The 16,661-nt window shown below is 45.8% G+C and overlaps 1 protein-coding gene across 3 annotated transcripts in view; it reads left to right on the top strand.

The window, feature by feature from the left end:
- SNX4 (sorting nexin 4) overlaps nt 1-16,661 on the top strand; it is a 90,287-nt gene that overhangs the window by 8,007 nt on the left and 65,619 nt on the right. For 2 of the 3 annotated variants that reach the window (XM_051859213.2, XM_002716413.5), the window contains exon 2: nt 15,311-15,432. In XM_051859213.2, the coding sequence (XP_051715173.1) occupies nt 15,311-15,432 (122 nt within the window). Of the gene's footprint in view, nt 1-12,437; nt 12,706-12,801; nt 13,046-15,310; nt 15,433-16,661 lie in introns of those variants that run through there. The other variant, XM_070072239.1, reaches the window with a different exon arrangement.

The raw sequence follows: 16,661 nt of genomic DNA, 5'->3' as shown, positions 1-16,661 counted from the left end.
CCCTCTGTGTCACAGATGAGCTCTGTGACTCTGAGTGAGTTGCTTAACTTCTCTTTGCTTCAGTTTCCTCATCTATCCTTGTGATAGACCAAATGTCTGTGTCCTCCAAAAATTCCTGTGTTGAAGTTCTAAGCTCTGAGGTCAGATCTTTGTTCTATCGATCACTCCCCAAATGCCTGCAGCACCCAGGGTTGTCTGAGACAGGAGAAAGCCAGGGGCCTGGAACTCCATCCAGGTCTCCCAGGTACTTGAGCTTTGTTATTTGCTGCCTCCCAGGTGCCATTTCCAGGAAGCTGTATTGGAAGCCTGTAGCTGGGACTCCCACAAGGCACTCCAGTATGGGACATGGCATCCCAAGTGGGGCCTTAACTGCAGTGGCAAACACTCAGCCCTGGACTTCATTTTTTTTTTTTTTTTTTTGACAGGCAGAGTTAGGCAGTGAGAGAGACAGAGAGAAAGGTCTTCTTTCCATTGGTTCACCCCGAAACGGCCGCTACGGCTGGCGCACTGCGGCCGGCGCACTGCGCTGATCCGAAGCCAGGAGCCAGGCGCTTCCTCCTGGTCTCCCATTCGGGTGCAGGGCCAAAGCACTTGGGCCATCCTCCACTGCCTTCCTGGGCCACAGCAGAGAGCTGGACTGGAAGAGGAGCAACTGGGACAGAATCCGGTGCCCGTATGGGATGCTGGCACCACAGGCAGAGGATTAACCAAGTGAGCCATGGCGCCGGCCCCTAACTGCTTTCATTTATAGTATTAAAAGTTGATATATAGGTTGACTGTCCCTAATCTGAAAAACCAGAAGTCAGAGCACTGACATGACCCTGCAAGTGGAAAAGTCTACACCTGACCTAATGTTGGATTGCAGTCAAAATGCAGCCATTCAGGAGCTAAGGTACTCATTATATGACATCCTCAGAAAAGCAGGCACAATAAAAATAGTTTATAAAAGTACCTTCAGCGTATGTACGTAAAGTATGTGAAACCTACATGAATTTCATGTTTAGACTTAGGTCCTATCCCCAAAATATTTCATTATGTATGTGCAAACATTACAAAATCTGAGATTCTCTTCCCAAGTGTTTCAGGAGAGTGATGTTGAGCCTGCACTCAGGTTGGCCTTCCTTTTGTTTTTACTCTTGAAAGAGCTCCACAGGTGGACAGCAGAGCATGGCTTGGGGGAAGAATTTCTTGTGTGTACCATGGACCTTGAGCTCAGGCCCATTGTCTCTGTCAGTTATCTTTCCATCCGTAATGCCTGACATTGTGAGTGCTCAGTAAATAGTTGTAGAATTAGTAGCTTCTTATTATTCCTTCTATTACTATTCCCTACTTTATGCTTCCTTTTTACTGTCTTCACTGTTTGCAACATTTTAAATACATAAACAGGTGATTTTCATTTTCATTTGTTTAATGGGAAATAAATTTTTTAAGATTTATTTATTTGAAAGGCAGAGTTACAGAGAGAGAAGGAGAGACAGAGAAAGAGGTCTTCCATCCGCTGGTTCACTTCCCAAATGGCTGTAACGGCCGAGGGCTGGGCCAGGTCAAAGCCACGAGCCACGAACTTCTTCCAGGTCTCCCACATGGGTACAGGGGCCCAAGGACTTGAGCCATCCTCTGCTGCTTTCCCAGATACATTAGCAGGGAGCTGGATTGATAGTGGAGCAGCTGAAACTCAAACAGGTACCCATATGGGATGCCAGCACTGCAGATGGCAACTTAATCTGTTCTGCCACAGTGCCGGCCCCAGAAATAAGTTATGTCATCAGCCTTTGCAGTATATCCTTCTACTTTTATCTAATCTCAGAGTCAGGTAGTTATTTAGTCTTATATCAAGTAGAAATCAGTGATGTACGCATTAAGTATCTACGCTGAGACATTATTCCTTCATCACTCTTTAAGAGTGGTCTTCACTCTGACGGTAAGTCCAGTTTAAATACACCTATGATATGTGTCTATAATATTGTGTCTCGGGGCAGGCGCAGTAGTGTAGTGGGCTAAGCCTCCGCCTGCGACTCCAGAATCCCATATGAATGCTGGTTCAAGTCCTGGCTGTCACCATTCCAGTCCAGCTCTCTGCTTATGAAAGCAGTGGAAAATGGAAAAGCAGTAGAAAATGCTTAGGAAAGTGCTTAGGAAAGCAGTGGAAAATGGCCAAGTTCTTGGGCCCCTGCACTCATATGGGAGACCTGGAGGAAGCTCCTGGTGCCTGGCTTTGGATTAACTCAGCTGCGGCTGTAGTGGCCATCTGGGGAGTGAACCAGCAAATGGAAAACCTTTCTCTCTCTCTCTCTCTCTCTCTCTCTAACTCCAACTTTAACTCTAACTCTACCTCTCAAATACATAAATAAAATATTTTAAAAAAATATTGTGTGTCTCTTTAAAACATGTCCCTGGTCTTAGCAGCCAGTCAGTAAGCCAAATTTCTAAATCTAATGAATGTGTCCCTTTGACAGTTATGGTATCTGTTGGGTTATTCTTGGCACTGCTCTGTGCTAATATTGACAGTATAAGCAATTTTGTGTCATTCTCAACACTTCCAGTATTATTATTGTATGCCTATTTTTGCTCTTTGGCTTATTTGTTTATTTATTTATTAAAGATACATTTATTTATTTGAAAGTCAGACATAGAGGGAGAGATCTACCATCTGCTGTTCAGTCCCCATATGGCTACAGTGACCAGGACTGGAGTCAGGCCAAAACCGGAGCTTCTTTCAGGTCTTCCACATGGGTGTCAGGGGCACAAATGCTTGGGCCATTTTCTGCTGCTTTACCCAGGCCATCAGCAGGGAGCTGGTTCAGAAATGGAGCTCTGGGACACGAACCAGCACCCATATGGGATGCCGGCATTGCAGGTGGTAGCTTTACCTGCTGTGCCACAATGCCAGCCCTGGTTCTTTAGTTTTGATGATGGCTGATTTTATGCCTTTATTTTTATACCTTCATTCTACTGGATAGTATCACACAGTAAATTCATGACTTATAGCTTTATCTTTTTGGGAGATAATTTTTCATTGAAGCGGATGGTGGTAAATCAAAATGTTTGGCTGTGGGTCAAAAGGTATTTTCACACATATACATAGAATGAGGACTTTGTGCTACTGATTTTTTAATGATTTATTATTTATTTGAAAGGGAGACACACACACACACACACACACACAGGGAAAGAGACGGAGAGAGATCTTCTATCTGCTGGTTCACCCCCCAATAGCTGCAATGGCTGGGCTGGTCCAGGCCAAAGTCAGGTCTTCCACATTGGTGGCAAGGACCCAAGTATGTGGCCCACCATCTGCTGCCTTCCCAGGCACAATAGGAAGCTGGATTGGAAATGGTGTATTGAGTGTCTGTTAGGGGATGCTGGCATCACAAGTGGTGGCTTAATCCAGTGTGACACAATGCCAGCCCCATTCTCCTGATGTTGAGTGGCTTGTGCTTATATAATTTTTTGTTTTCTCTTGGTTTAATTATTTCCTTCTGTCTCTCTTATTTGCTGTTTTAGTATATCAATATACAACAACTTATACTTTTATAAACATACCTTGTTTAACAACTGATTTTTTTTTTGTTGGCTGATTCCATTCCATTTGGCCCTTAGTTCTCTGTCCTTTTCTTTATTTTCTTTGATCATTTTTACCTTTTATTTTATTTCAAAGGCAGAGAGAGAGAGAGAGAGAAAAATCTTCCATCTTCTGGTTGACTTCCTAAATGGCCACACAGTCAGGGCTGAGTCATGCCAAAGCCAGGAGTCTGGAACTCCATTAGTCTTTCACATAGGTGGCAAGGGCCCAGGCTCTTGGGCTGTCTTCCACTGCTTTTCCAGGTGCATTAGTAGGGACCTGGGTTGGAAGCAGAACAGTCAGGACTCTGCCACTCTATGGGATTCTGGTGTCAGGTGGCAGCTTAACCCACCATGCCACAATGCTAGTCCCACCTTCTGTATTTTGAAACATTATTTTCATTTTTTAAAGTTTTTTTTTTTTTTTTTTTTTTTTTTAATAAAGGCAGAATGGAGGTGGGGGGAGGCAGAGATCTTCCATCCATTTGTTTACTTCCCAAATGGCCACAATGGCCGGAGCTGCGCCAGGCTGAAGCCAGGAGCCAAGAGCTTCTTCTGGGTCTCCCACGTGCATGGCAGGTGCCCAAGTAGGAGCTGCTTTCCAAGGTGCATTAGCAGGGAGCTGGAGCAGAAGCGGAGAGGCAGAGAATTGAACCGGTGTCCATATGGGATGCCAGAACTGTAGGCAGCAGCTTAACCTGCTACTCCATAGCGCTGGGCCCATGTTTTCATTTTATTTGAAAGGCAGAGAGAGACAGAGAGAAAACTTGTTCATCTGCTAATTCATTCTTCAAACATCACAACAGCTGGGACTGACCCAGGCTGAAACCAAGAGCCAGAAACTGAACCTGGGTCTCTTATGTGGGTGATAGGGACCTGCTGCCTTCCAGTGTGTGCATTAAAGGATGCTGGATTCAGAAGCTGAGCCAGGACTTTAACCCCAACTCTTTTTTTTTTTTTTTATTTATTTTTTTTTTTTGACAGGCAGAGTGGACAGTGAGAGAGAGAGACAGAGAGAAAGGTCTTCCTTTGCCGTTGGTTCACCCTCCAATGGCCGCCGCGGCTGGCGCGCTGCGGCCGGCGCACCGCGCTGATCCGATGGCAGGAGCCAGGAGCCAGGTGCTTTTCCTGGTCTCCCATGGGCTGCAGGGCCCAAGCACCTGGGCCATCCTCCACTGCACTCCCTGGCCACAGCAGAGGGCTGGCTTGGAAGAGGGGCAACCGGGACAGAATCCGGCGCCCCGACCGGGACTAGAACCCGGTGTGCCGGCGCCGCTAGGCGGAGGATTAGCCTAGTGAGCCGCGGCGCCGGCCCTAACCCCAACTCTTGTTGTTGGATGCCAGCATCCCAAGCTGCATCTTTACTGTTGCAGCAAATGCTCACTCCAGTACCATACTGTTTTATACTGTTCCTTTGTAGTAAATTTTGATAATCCATAAGTGTGAGCCTTCCAATTTTGTTCTTTTTCAAGTTTGTTTTGGCTATTTAGAGTTCCTTAGAGTTTTATTTTATTTTTTAAACTTTTTTTTTTTTTTTAAGATTTATTTATTTACTTGAAAGAGAGAGGAGAGGCAGAGAGAGAGAGAGAGAGAGGTCTTCCATCTGCTGGTTCACTCCCCAATTGGCCACAATGGCCAGCACTGTGCCGATCCGAAGCCAGGAGCCAGGAGCTTCTTCCAGGTCTCCCACGCAGGTGCAGGGGCCCAAGGACTTGGGCCATCTTCTACTGCCTTTCCAGGACACAGCAGAGAGCTGGATAGGAAGTGGAGCAGCAGGGTCTTGAACTGGCGCCCATATGGGATGCCAGAGCTTCAGGCCAAGGCGTTAACATGCTGCACCACAGTGCCAGCCCCTCCTTAGAGTTTTATGACTTTTGGGATGGTTTTTTTTTTTTGTTTTTTTGTTTTTTTGTTTTGTTTTGTTTTTTTTTTTTTTTTTTTGACAGGCAGAGTGGACAGTGAGAGAGAGAGAGAGAGAGAAAGGTCTTCCTTTGCCATTGGTTCACCCTCCAATGGCCGCTGTGGCCAGCGCACTGTTGCCGGCACACTGCGCTGATGCGAAGCCAGGAGCCAAGTGCTTCTCCTGGTCTCCCATGGGGTGCAGGGCCCAAGCACTTGGGCCATCCTCCACTGCACTCCCTGGCCACAGCAGAGAGCTGGCCTGGAAGAGGGGCAACTGGGACAGAATCCGGCACCCCGACTGGGACTACGGGGTGCTGGTGCAGCAGGCGGAGGATTAGCCTAGTGAGCTGCGGTGCTGGCCGGGATGGGTTTTTATATTTTGCAAGGAATGCCATTGGATTTTTGATAGGGATTGCAGTGTATATGTAGATTGAGTAGTATTGACATCCTAATAGCAGTCAATATTCCAGTCTGTGAACATGGGATGTACTTCTGTTTGTTTATGTCTTTAATTTCTTTTAGCAATATTTGTAGTTTTCATTGTACAAGTCTTTCACCACCTAAGTATCTTTTCCTTTTTTTTTTTTTTTTTTTTTTTTTTTTTTTTTTTTTTGACAGAGTGGACAGAGAGAGAGACAGAGAGAAAGGTCTTCCTTTGCCGTTGGTTCACCCTCCAATGGCCGCTGCGGCTGGCGTGCTGCGGCCGGCGCACCGTGCTGTTCCGAAGGCAGGAGCCAGGTGCTTCTCCTGGTCTCCCATGGGGTGCAGGGCCCAAGCACTTGGGCCATCCTCCACTGCACTCCCAGGCCACAGCAGAGAGCTGGCCTGGAAGAGGGGCAACCGGGACTAGAACCCGGTGTGCCGGTGCCGCAAGGCGGAGGATTAGCCTAGTGAGCTGCGGCGCTGACTTCTTTTCCTTTTTAATATTACTATAAATAGAAAATATTTTGTGGCCGGCGCCGCGGCTCACTGGGCTAATCCTCCGCCTTGCGGCACTGGCACACCGGGTTCTAGTCCCGGTCCGGGCGCCGGATTCTGTCCCGGTTGCTCCTCTTCCAGGCCAGCTCTGCTGTGGCCTGGGAGTGCAGTGGAGGATGGCCCAAGTGCTTGGGCCCTGCGCCTGCATGGGAGACCAGGAAAAGCACCTGGCTCCTGGCTTCGGATCAGCGCGGTGTGCCGGCCACAGCAGCCATTGCGGGGTGAACCAACAGAAAAGGAAGACCTTTCTCTCTGTCTCTCTCATTGCTCTCTCTCTGTCCACTCTGCCTGTCCAAAAAAAAAAAAAAAAAAAAAAAAAAAAGAATACAATTGATTTCTCTGTGTTAACTTTGCACCCAGCTACTTTGCTTAATGGATTTGCTAGTTTTTTTTTTTTTTATTTATTTATTATTTGAAACGCAGAGGCAGAGAGAGAGAGAGAGAGAGAGAGAGAGAGAGGGAGAGAGGTCTTCCATTCTCTGGTTTACTCTCAGATGGCCACAACAGCCGGAGCTGGGCCGATCTGAAGCCAGGATCAGGAGCTTCTTCCCAGGTGCAGGGGCCCAAGGACTTGGGCCATCTTCCACTGTTTTCTGAGGCTATAGTAGAGAGCTGGATGGGAAGTGAAGCAGCTAGGACTTGAATCAGTGTCCATATGGGATGCTGGCACTGCAGGTGGCTGCTTTACCTGCTGTGCCACAATGCCACCCCACATTTACTAGTTCTAATGGTGCTTTTTATGTGTGTGACATTTTGTTTAAAATATTTATTGATTTATTTGAAAGCTGAGTGAAAGTGAGAGGGGTCGAAGAGAGGGAGGGAGAGATGTGCCATCCACTGGTTCACTCCCCAAATGCTTGCATTTGGGTGGGTTGGGCCAGGCTGCGCCAGCTCACAAGCAGGAGCCAGGAACTCCATCCAGGTCTCTTATGTGAGTGGCAGGGACTTAACTGCTGGAGCCATTATGTGCTGCCTCTCAGGCACATTAGCAGGAAGCTGGACTGAAAGCAGAGTAACCCAGACTTGAATGAAGTGCTTCAATATCGGAGGCAGGGGTCCCATCCCAAGTGTTGACTAACACACCGAACCTCAGTGCCTGTCTCTTTGTGGAATCTTTGAGGGTTCTCTACATGTAAAAATTTTTTAAAAAATATTTATTTATTTATTTAAAAGTCAGAGTTACACAGAGAGAGGAGAGGCAGAGAGAGAGAGAGAGAGAGAGAGGTCTTCCATCCGATGGTTCGTTTCCCAATTGGCTGCAACGGCCAGAGCTGCGCCAATATGAAGCCAGAAGCCAGGAGCCAGGAGCTTCTTCCCAGGCTCCCACGCAGGTGCAGGGGCCCAAGGACTTGGGCCATCTCCATTGCTTTCCCAGGCCATAGCAGAGAGCTGGATCGAAAGTGGAGCAACTGGGTCTCAAACTGGTGCTCATATGGGATGCCGATGCTTCAGGTCAGGCATTAACCCTCTGTGCCACAGCACCGGCCCCTCTACATGTAAAATTATATCATCTATGAAGAGAAATAATTTTACTTGTTTGTTCATTTTGAGCACCTTTTATTTCCTTTTCTTGCATAACCACTCTGGCTAGAATTTTGAATACTGTGTTGAATAGAAGAGGCAAAAGTGCTCATCCTTGACTTGTTCCTTATCTTAGTGGAAAAGTTTAAAAAAAAAATTTTTTTTTAAAGATTTGCTTATTTGAAAGATGGAGTCACAGAGGGAGAGGGAGAGATGGAGAAAGAAATAGGTATCTTCCATTCACTAAGTTCACTCCTCAAATGACTGCAACAGCCAGGTCTGGATAGGCCAAAACCAGGAGCCAGAACTCCATCCAGATCTCCCATGTGGGTGGCAGAGTCTCAAGCACTTGAGCCATCCTCTGCTGCCTTCCTAGGTGCATAAGCAGTGGATGAATTGAAAGTGCAGCAGCCGGGACTCCAACTGGCACTCTGATGTGGAACGGCAGTGTTGGAAATGGTGGCTTGACCTGCTGCACCACAGTGCAGGCCGCAGTTTTCTTTTCTTGTGGTGTCTTTGTCTTTGGTATCAGAGTAATGCTGGTCTCTCTAGGTTCAGTTAGGAAGTATTCCCTCCCTTTGGTTTTTTGGAAGAACTTGAGGATTGGCATTAGTTCTTCTTTTGCTGTTTGGTGGAATTTAGTAGTGAAGCCATTCGATTCTGGGCTTTTCTTTATTGAGAGATTTTTGATTACTGATTCAGTCTTACTAGTTTAGAGCTCTATTCAAAATTTTATTTCTTCATGATTTAGTCTTGCTAGGTTTTGTGTTTTTTGGAATTTTCCAATTTGTTGGCTTTCATAGTACTTCCTTATAACCTTCTTTCTTTCTTTCTTTTTTTTTTTTTTTTTTTTTGACAGGCAGAGTTAGACAGTGAGAGAGAGAGAGACAGAGAGAAAGGTCTTCCTTCTGTTGGTTCACCCCCCAAATGGCCGCTATGGCCAGCGCTGCGCCCATCCGAAGCCAGGAGCCAGGTGCCTCCTCCTGGTCTCCCATGCGGGTGCAGGGCCCAAGTACTTGGGCCATCCTCCACTGCCTTCCTGGGCCACAGCAGAGAACTGGACTGGAAGAGGAGCAGCCGGGACTAGAACCCGGCGCCCATAAGGGATGCTGGTGCCGCAGGTGGAGGATTAACCAAGTGAACCATGGTGCCGGCCCGTCCCCCATAAGTTTTGATATACAGTTTTTGTTTTATAGTTTTCTTTTTTCATTTCCTATTTGCTCTGTTGGTAGTTTAAGAGTCTGTTGTTGCCATTTTGAGTCCTGGCTGTGTGCTTCCCATCCAGCTCTCCCTGCTTGTGTGCCTGAAAAGGCAGTGGGAGATGTCCTAGCATTGGGTGCCCAGGGGAGACCCAGCTGGAGCTCCAGGCTCCTGGTGTTGCCCTGGACCAGTCCCAGCTGTTGCAGCTGGCCATGTGAAGAGCAAGCCAGCAGATGGAAGATCTCTGTCTCTCCTTCTCTGTTACTTTACCTTCAAATGAAGGAAAGCAGGGCTGGGTGGGGGGGATATCCCTGTTGTATAGCTTCACAGTTTTGTGAATTTTCTGGTTTTACTTCTGTTACTGATTTCTAACTTCATCTTGCTGTGGTTGGAGAAGATAGTTTGTATTATATATATATATATATATATATATATATAGTATTTTTATCTATTTATTTGAAAGAACTACAGAGAGAGAGAGGCAGAGGGAGAGACAGAAGTCTTCCATCCACTGGTTTACTCCCCAGTTGGCCGAAAACAGTCAGAGCTGAGCTGATCTGCAGCCAGGAGCCAGGAGCTTCTTTTAGGTCTCCCATTCGGGTGCAGGGGTCCAAGGACTTGAGCCATCTTCCACTGCTTTCCCAGGCCATAGCAGAATGCTGGATCGGAAATGGAGCAGCCAGGACTTGAACAAGCACCCATATGGGATGCCAGTGCTACAGCAGTGCCTTAACTTGCTTTGCCACAGCGCTAGCCCCAATATCCATCTTTTTAAATATGCCAAGACCTAATTTGTCGCTAAAAGTATGATCCATCTTGGAAAATGTTCCGTGTATGTTTGAGGAGAGTATATATGCTGCTGTTGTTGGATAGAATTTTCTGTTAGATCTAGTTGGCCAATTTGTGTTAAGTCCACTATTTCATCACTTTCCTTCTGTAAGGCTGTTCTACACATTAATAGGAATGAGGTTTTGAATTTTCCAACTGTTATTGTAGAACTGAGTTTCTTCTATGAATTCTGTCCGGTTTTGCTTCATACATTTTGATGATCTGTTATTTGGTGCATAAAAGATTATGATTATTACATCTTCTTGCTATATTGATCCTGTTATTAATATATAATGTCCTTTGTCTCTTGTAAACTTTTTTGAGTTAAAACATATTTTGTTTGATGTTAGTGCTGGTGTCACTGCTATGTTTTGGTGGAGTGTCTTTTTCTGTCCTTTTACTTAGGATTTATTTGTGTCTTTGGATAAAGTATATCTTTTGTGAAGGCATGTTGTTGGACCATGTGTTTTTATCTCCTCTGCTTATCTGTGACTTCTGACTGGGGAATTTAATCCACTTACATTGTAAGTAATTAGTTTGGTTCCTATATATTTTATAAGCTATTTTTGCCCTTCATTTCCTGCATTACTACCTTGTTTTGTGTTTAGTGAATTTCCTTTAGTGAAACATTTTAATTCTTTCCTCTTTTCCTCTTGGATGTATTCTATAGCTATTTTCTCTGTGGTTATCATAGAGGTTACACTTATCCTAAAGTTACAACACTCGAGCTGTCACTGCTGCCTCCCAGGGTCTACATTAGCAGGAAACTAGAGTCAGAGCCAAAGTGCGAGCTCCGAAATCTCTGACAGTCGTTCTGATGATGTTCTTATTCAGGAGTCCTTAATGTGTGATGAGTTCTCTCATGCTGCTTTCTTTCTATTTATTTATTTATTTATTTATTTTATTTTATTTTTTGACAGGCAGAGTGGACAGTGAGTGAGAGAGAGACAGAGAGAAAGGTCTTCCTTTACCGTTGTTTCACCCTCTAATGGCTGCCGCAGCCAGTGTGCTGCAGCCGGTGCACCGCGCTGATCCGAAGGCAGGAGCCAGGTGCTTCTCCTGGTCTCCCATGGGGTGCAGGGCCCAAGCACTTGGGCCATCCTCCACTGCACTCCCGGGCCACAGCAGAGAGCTGGCCTGGAAGAGGAGCAACCAAGACAGAATCCGGCGCCCTAACCGGGACTAGAACCCAGGGTGCCGGTGCCGCAGGCAGAGGATTAGCCTATTGAGCTGCTGCGCTGGCCTCATGCTGCTTTCAAGAGTCTCTGTTTTCTTTCTTCTTCTTCTTCTTCTTCTTCTTCTTCTTTTTTTTTTTTTTTTTTTTTTTAAGATTTTATTTGTTTATTTGAGAGATAGAGTTACAGACAGTGAGAGGGAGAGACAAAGGTCTTCCACCTGCTGGTTCTTTCCCCAAATGGCCAGAATGGCTGGAGCTGTGCTGATCCGAAGCCAGGAGCCAGGAGCTTCTTCCAGGTCTCCCATGTGGGTGCAGGGGCCCAAGGACTTGGGCCATCTTTTTCTGCCCTCCCAGGCCACAGCAGAGAGCTGGATTGGGAGAGGAACAGCTGGGACTCAATATGGGATGCTGGCGCCGCAGGCAGAGGATTAATCGATTGTGCCATAGCGCCGGCCCCAGAGTCTCTGGTTTTGCAAATTTGATTAAGATGTTTCCTAGTAAACTCATCTTCTTTAGAGTTCACTGAGCTTCTTGGATGTTTATATTCATATCTTTTGTCAAATTTTTGAAGTTTTCTGCCATCATTTCTTTAGATTTTTCTCTCTTCCCTCTCCTGGGATTATTTGTTGGTCTGCCTGATGGTGTCCTACAGGGTTCTTAGGCTTTGTTCACTCCTCTTCAATCTTTTTTCTTTCTTTTCATTGAACTCTATGATTTCCATTCTCCTGTCTTCCAGTTTGCCAGTTATTTTGTGTGCTTGCCCAAATCATGCTTTTGAAGCCTTTTAATGATGTTTACATTTCTTTTTTTTTTTTTAAGATTTATTTATTTATTTGAAAGGCAGAGTTGCAGAGAGGCAGAGTGAAAGAGATCTTCCATCCATTGATTCACTCCGCAAATGGCTGCAATGGCAGGAGCTGGGCCAATCTGAAGCAAGGAGCCAGGAGGTTCTTGCAGGTCTCCCATGTGGGTACAGGGCCCTAAGGACTTGGAGCATCTTCTACTGATTTCCCAGACCATAGCAGAGAACTGGATTGGAAGTGGAGCAGCCGGGACTTGAACCAGTGCCCATATAGGATGCTGGCACTGCAGGCGGTGGCTTTACCCATTGAGCCACAGCACTGGCCCCTATGATGTTTAAATTTCTGTCACTATTCTTTTAGCTCCAGAATTTCTTTTTTGTTTTCATTAAAGTTTTCTATTTACTGATGTTTCCATGCTGCTCACACATTTTCTTTTTTTTAATATTTTTTATTATTATTTTTGACAGATGAGTTAGACAGTGAGAGAGAGACAAAGGTCTTCCTTCCATTGCTTCACCCCCCAAGTGGCCGCCACGGCCAGTGCTGTGCCGATCCGAAGCCAGGAGCCAGGTGCTTCCTCCCAGTCTCCCATCCGGGTGCAGTGGCCCAAGCACCTGGGCCATCCTCCACTGCCTTCCCAGGCCACAGCAGAGAGCTGGACTGGAAGAGGAGCAAGCGGGACTAGAATCCGGCGCCCATATGGGATGTTGGTGCCGCAGGCGGAGGATTAACCAAGTGAGACATGGTGCCCGCCCCACACATTATTTTCTTGACCTTTTCCACTTCTTTTCTTCCTTTTTTTTTTTTTAAAGATTTTTTTTTATTTGACAGGTAGAGTTATAGACAGTGCGAGAGAGAGACAGAGAGAAAGGTCTTCCTTCCGTTGCTTCACCCCCAAGTGGCTGCTACGGCCGGCGCTGCGCTGATCCAAAGCCAGGTGCTTCCTCCTGGTCTCCCATATGGGTGCAGAGGCCATCCTCCACTGCCTTCCTGGGCCACAGCAGAGAGCTGGACTAGAAGAGGAGTGCACCCGGGACTAGAACCCGGTGCCCATGTGGGATGCTGTCGCCGCAAGGTATAGAGGATTAACCAAGTGAGCCAGGGTGCCGGCCCCCACTTCTTAAAGCACGTTAAGACAGTTGTTTTGAAGTCTTATCTAGTAGATCTCCCATCTGATCTCTTTCAGGGACAGTTTCTGTTGATTTATTTATGTTTTTTCTTTGTATGGGACTTACTTCACCCTTTGTATATTTTATGATTTTTTGTTGAAAACTGGGCATTTGAGTATAATAATGTGGTGACTCTGGAAATCAAATTCTTTTCCTGAGAGTTTGCTGAGGTTTTTATTTATTTATTTATTTTGAGAAGGGTCAGGGAGAAGATTGTTGTTTCACAACCTCTGTGCCAAGCCAGCCTAAGGTGTAAATCTTAAGTCTTTTTTTTTTTTTTTTTTTTTTTTTGACAGGCAGAGTGGACAGTGAGAGAGAGACAGGGAGAAAGGTCTTCCTTTTCTGTTGGTTCCCCCCTCAATGGCCGCTGCAGCCGGCGTACCGTGCTGATCCGATGGCAGGAGCCAGGTGCTTCTCCTGGTCTCCCATGCGGGTGCAGGACCCAAGCACTTGGGCCATCCTCCAGTGCCTTCCCGGGCCACAGCAGAGAGCTGGCCTGGAAGAGGGGCAACTGGGATAGAATCCGGCGCCCCGACCTGGACTAGAACCCGGTGTGCCGGCGCCGCAAGGCGGAGGATTAGCCTAGTGAGCCACGGTGCCGGCCATAAATCTTAAGTCTTGTCAGGTCTTTCTAAGCCTGAGCCTTTCCTTGTGCATATATGGTCATTTTCTCATTTTTTTTTTCTGTATAGTCAGTTGTTTTGGAATTCCAAGATTTTTTAAAAATGTGTTTCTTTACTTTTTTGAAAGACACAGTGAGAGAGAGAGAGGGAGAGTTTGTTATCCCATCCACTGGTTCACTTCTCAAATGGTTGCAACAGCTAGGGCTCTGCCAGGCTGCAACCAGGAGCCATCCCAGACTCCATGTGGGTGGTAGGGACTCACATAATTGGGCCATCTTCCTCTGCTTTCTCAGGCTTATTAACAACATCCTGGATCAGAAGTGGAGTAGCCAGGACCCCAACAGGCTTTCTGATATGGGATATCAGTGTCCCCAGCAGTGGCTTACCCCATTGTGCCAAAACACTGAGCCCCTGAATGTCCAATATTTTAATATCTGGCTTCCAAAAGGGGGAAAAAAGAAAAAATGAAGGAAGAAAGAATAGAGTGTTGGCCCTTAAATACCCTGGAAGTTTCTTTGGTTAGGAGGACAGATTTGCAAAACTGTGGAAGGTGCACAACAGTGGCTATCAGCTTTGTCTTTACTTCTGCGATTAACAGCAGCAGGCGCTGATCAGAGGTCAGATCCCTGATATTTGCAAGGCAAAACCCCCTTTGCCTACCCTAGGCTCCTGCAAGCTGTGTTTAAGCTTCTCCAGGAACTCAGCTACTACTGCAGGGCTCAGGGTGGGAGATGGACAGCTACTATATGCTAAGTTGATCAAAGTTAACTACATTTCATCATTCAAACCTTCATGAGACCCCAGAGTTGCCAAATATTTGCATGAGACCTGGTCTCCCTATATAATTGTTGTCCTGGTTGGGAGACAGATTCATGGTGCTTCCTAATCCATTGTGTTCCTAGGATTTGCCATGTACAATGTGTTTTTTTTTTTTTTTTTAAGATTTATTTATTTATTTGAAAGAGTTACACAGAGAGAGAAAGAGAGTTAGAGAGGTCTTCCATCTGCTGGTTCACTCTCTAAATGACCACAGAGGCCAGAGCTGAGCTGATCTGAAGCCAGGAGCCAGGAGCTTCTTCCGGGTCTCCCACGTGGGTGCAGGGGCCTAAGGACTTGGGCCATCTTCCACTGCTTTCCCAGGCCATAGCAGAGAGCTGGATCGGAAGTGGAGCATCCAGGTCTTGAACCGGCACCCATATGGGATGGTGGCACTGCAGGTGGCAGCTTAACTGGCTACACGACAGTGCTGATACCTACAATTTGTTCTAAAATTTTTTTTCTTATGCATTTCTATATAGATTTATTTTTGGTCACTTGTGTGAAATGTCTAAATCTTAATAATGAAATGTATGATACCTGTTAAAATAGCCTGGAGAAGTTAGTGCATGACAATATGTTGATAAAAAGAGATTGCCATTTGCAACCCTTAACAATTCAAGAGATATAAAAAACTATCTTGAAATATGTAAAAATAAGAGGTTTTATTAAAATAGGTTTTTTCTTTCCACTCACGGGTTTTTTGTTCTTATTCCATTGACTTTTGTCTAGATGACAGAAAATAATTTTTTGTTGAAGAAGATAGAAATCAGTGTTTCAGAAGCGGAAAAACGAACTGGAAGAACTGCCATGAACATGCAGGAAACATACACTGCTTACCTCATTGAAACAAGGTAGGTGGTGAGAATCAGGCCTATGTTTAGAGAGAAAGCTTTTTCTGGTAGTTGTTGATGCAAACTCTGTTGAATAACTGAATATTTTACGAACCATTTTATTTTCAGGGATTGACTTTGTTTTACTTTTTAACAGATGCAGTAAGAGAACAGCTGTGTCTTTTGCTGGGTTGTTTTTGGTAGCCATATTCTGATTTGTTTTTGGGGGAAGAGGGTAGTTTATGGAATGCTTCTGGGATCTGGAATATTACTGGACATAGGCTTTGGTGGAGATTTTGATCTTATCCCTACGAATTTTGTAAAAGAATACCAGGTTCTGTTGAGTTTATAAAATGAATTTCTTTGTGTGGAGATGGTTAACAGAGAATTCTAGGAATAGAAAACAAACAGTTGGAAGTAACAGATAAATTAATGGGAAGAAAAATGAATCGATTAACATTTTAGACCATGTGGTAAGGTAGAAAACACAACGTGAACCATGCAGTAAGAAATGGAAACTCCCCAGAAAGTTACAGGACTTTTTTTTTTTTTTTCCAAGTTTTATTTATTTATTTGAGGGGCAGAATTAGAGAGAGAGAGAAATATCTTCTATCTATTGGTTCACTGCCTAAATGGCCACAGTGGCCGTAGCCAGAAGCCAGGGGCTTCACCTAGGTCTCTCACATGGGTGCAGAGGGCCAAGGACATGAGCTGTCTTACTTTGCTTCCCCAGGCACATTAGCAAGGAACTGGATTGGAAGTGGAACAGCGGAGACTCAAAGCAGTATCCATATGGGATGCTGGTGATGCAGGCAGTGGCTTAACCTGGGATGCCATGATGCCAGCCCCAGAAATGCTTTCAGTTAAAAAAAATATTTTTGGGCCGGCGCCGTGGCTCACTTGGCTAATCCTCCACCTGCAGTGCCGGCACCCCGGGTCCTAGTCCCGGTTGGGGTACTGGATTCTGTCCTGGTTGCTCCTCTTCCAGTCCAGCTCTCTGCTGTGGCCTGGGAGTGCAGTGGAGGATGGCCCAAGTTCTTGGGCCCTGCACCCACATGGGAGACCAGGAGAAGCACCTGGCTCCTGGCTTTGGATCGACGCAGTGCGCCGGCCCTAGCAGCCATTTGGGGGGTGAACCAATGGAAGGAAGACCTTTCTTTCTCTCTCTCTCTTACTGTCTAAATCTGCCTGTTTAAAAAAAGATTTTTTTTGGTGCCAGTAAAATAAAATAATAGCAATACCAAACCAAG

This window comes from Oryctolagus cuniculus, chromosome 4 (assembly GCF_964237555.1).
Source record: "Oryctolagus cuniculus chromosome 4, mOryCun1.1, whole genome shotgun sequence".
Classification (NCBI taxonomy): domain Eukaryota; kingdom Metazoa; phylum Chordata; class Mammalia; order Lagomorpha; family Leporidae; genus Oryctolagus; species Oryctolagus cuniculus.
This window is presented reverse-complemented; position numbering and strand designations above follow the sequence as displayed.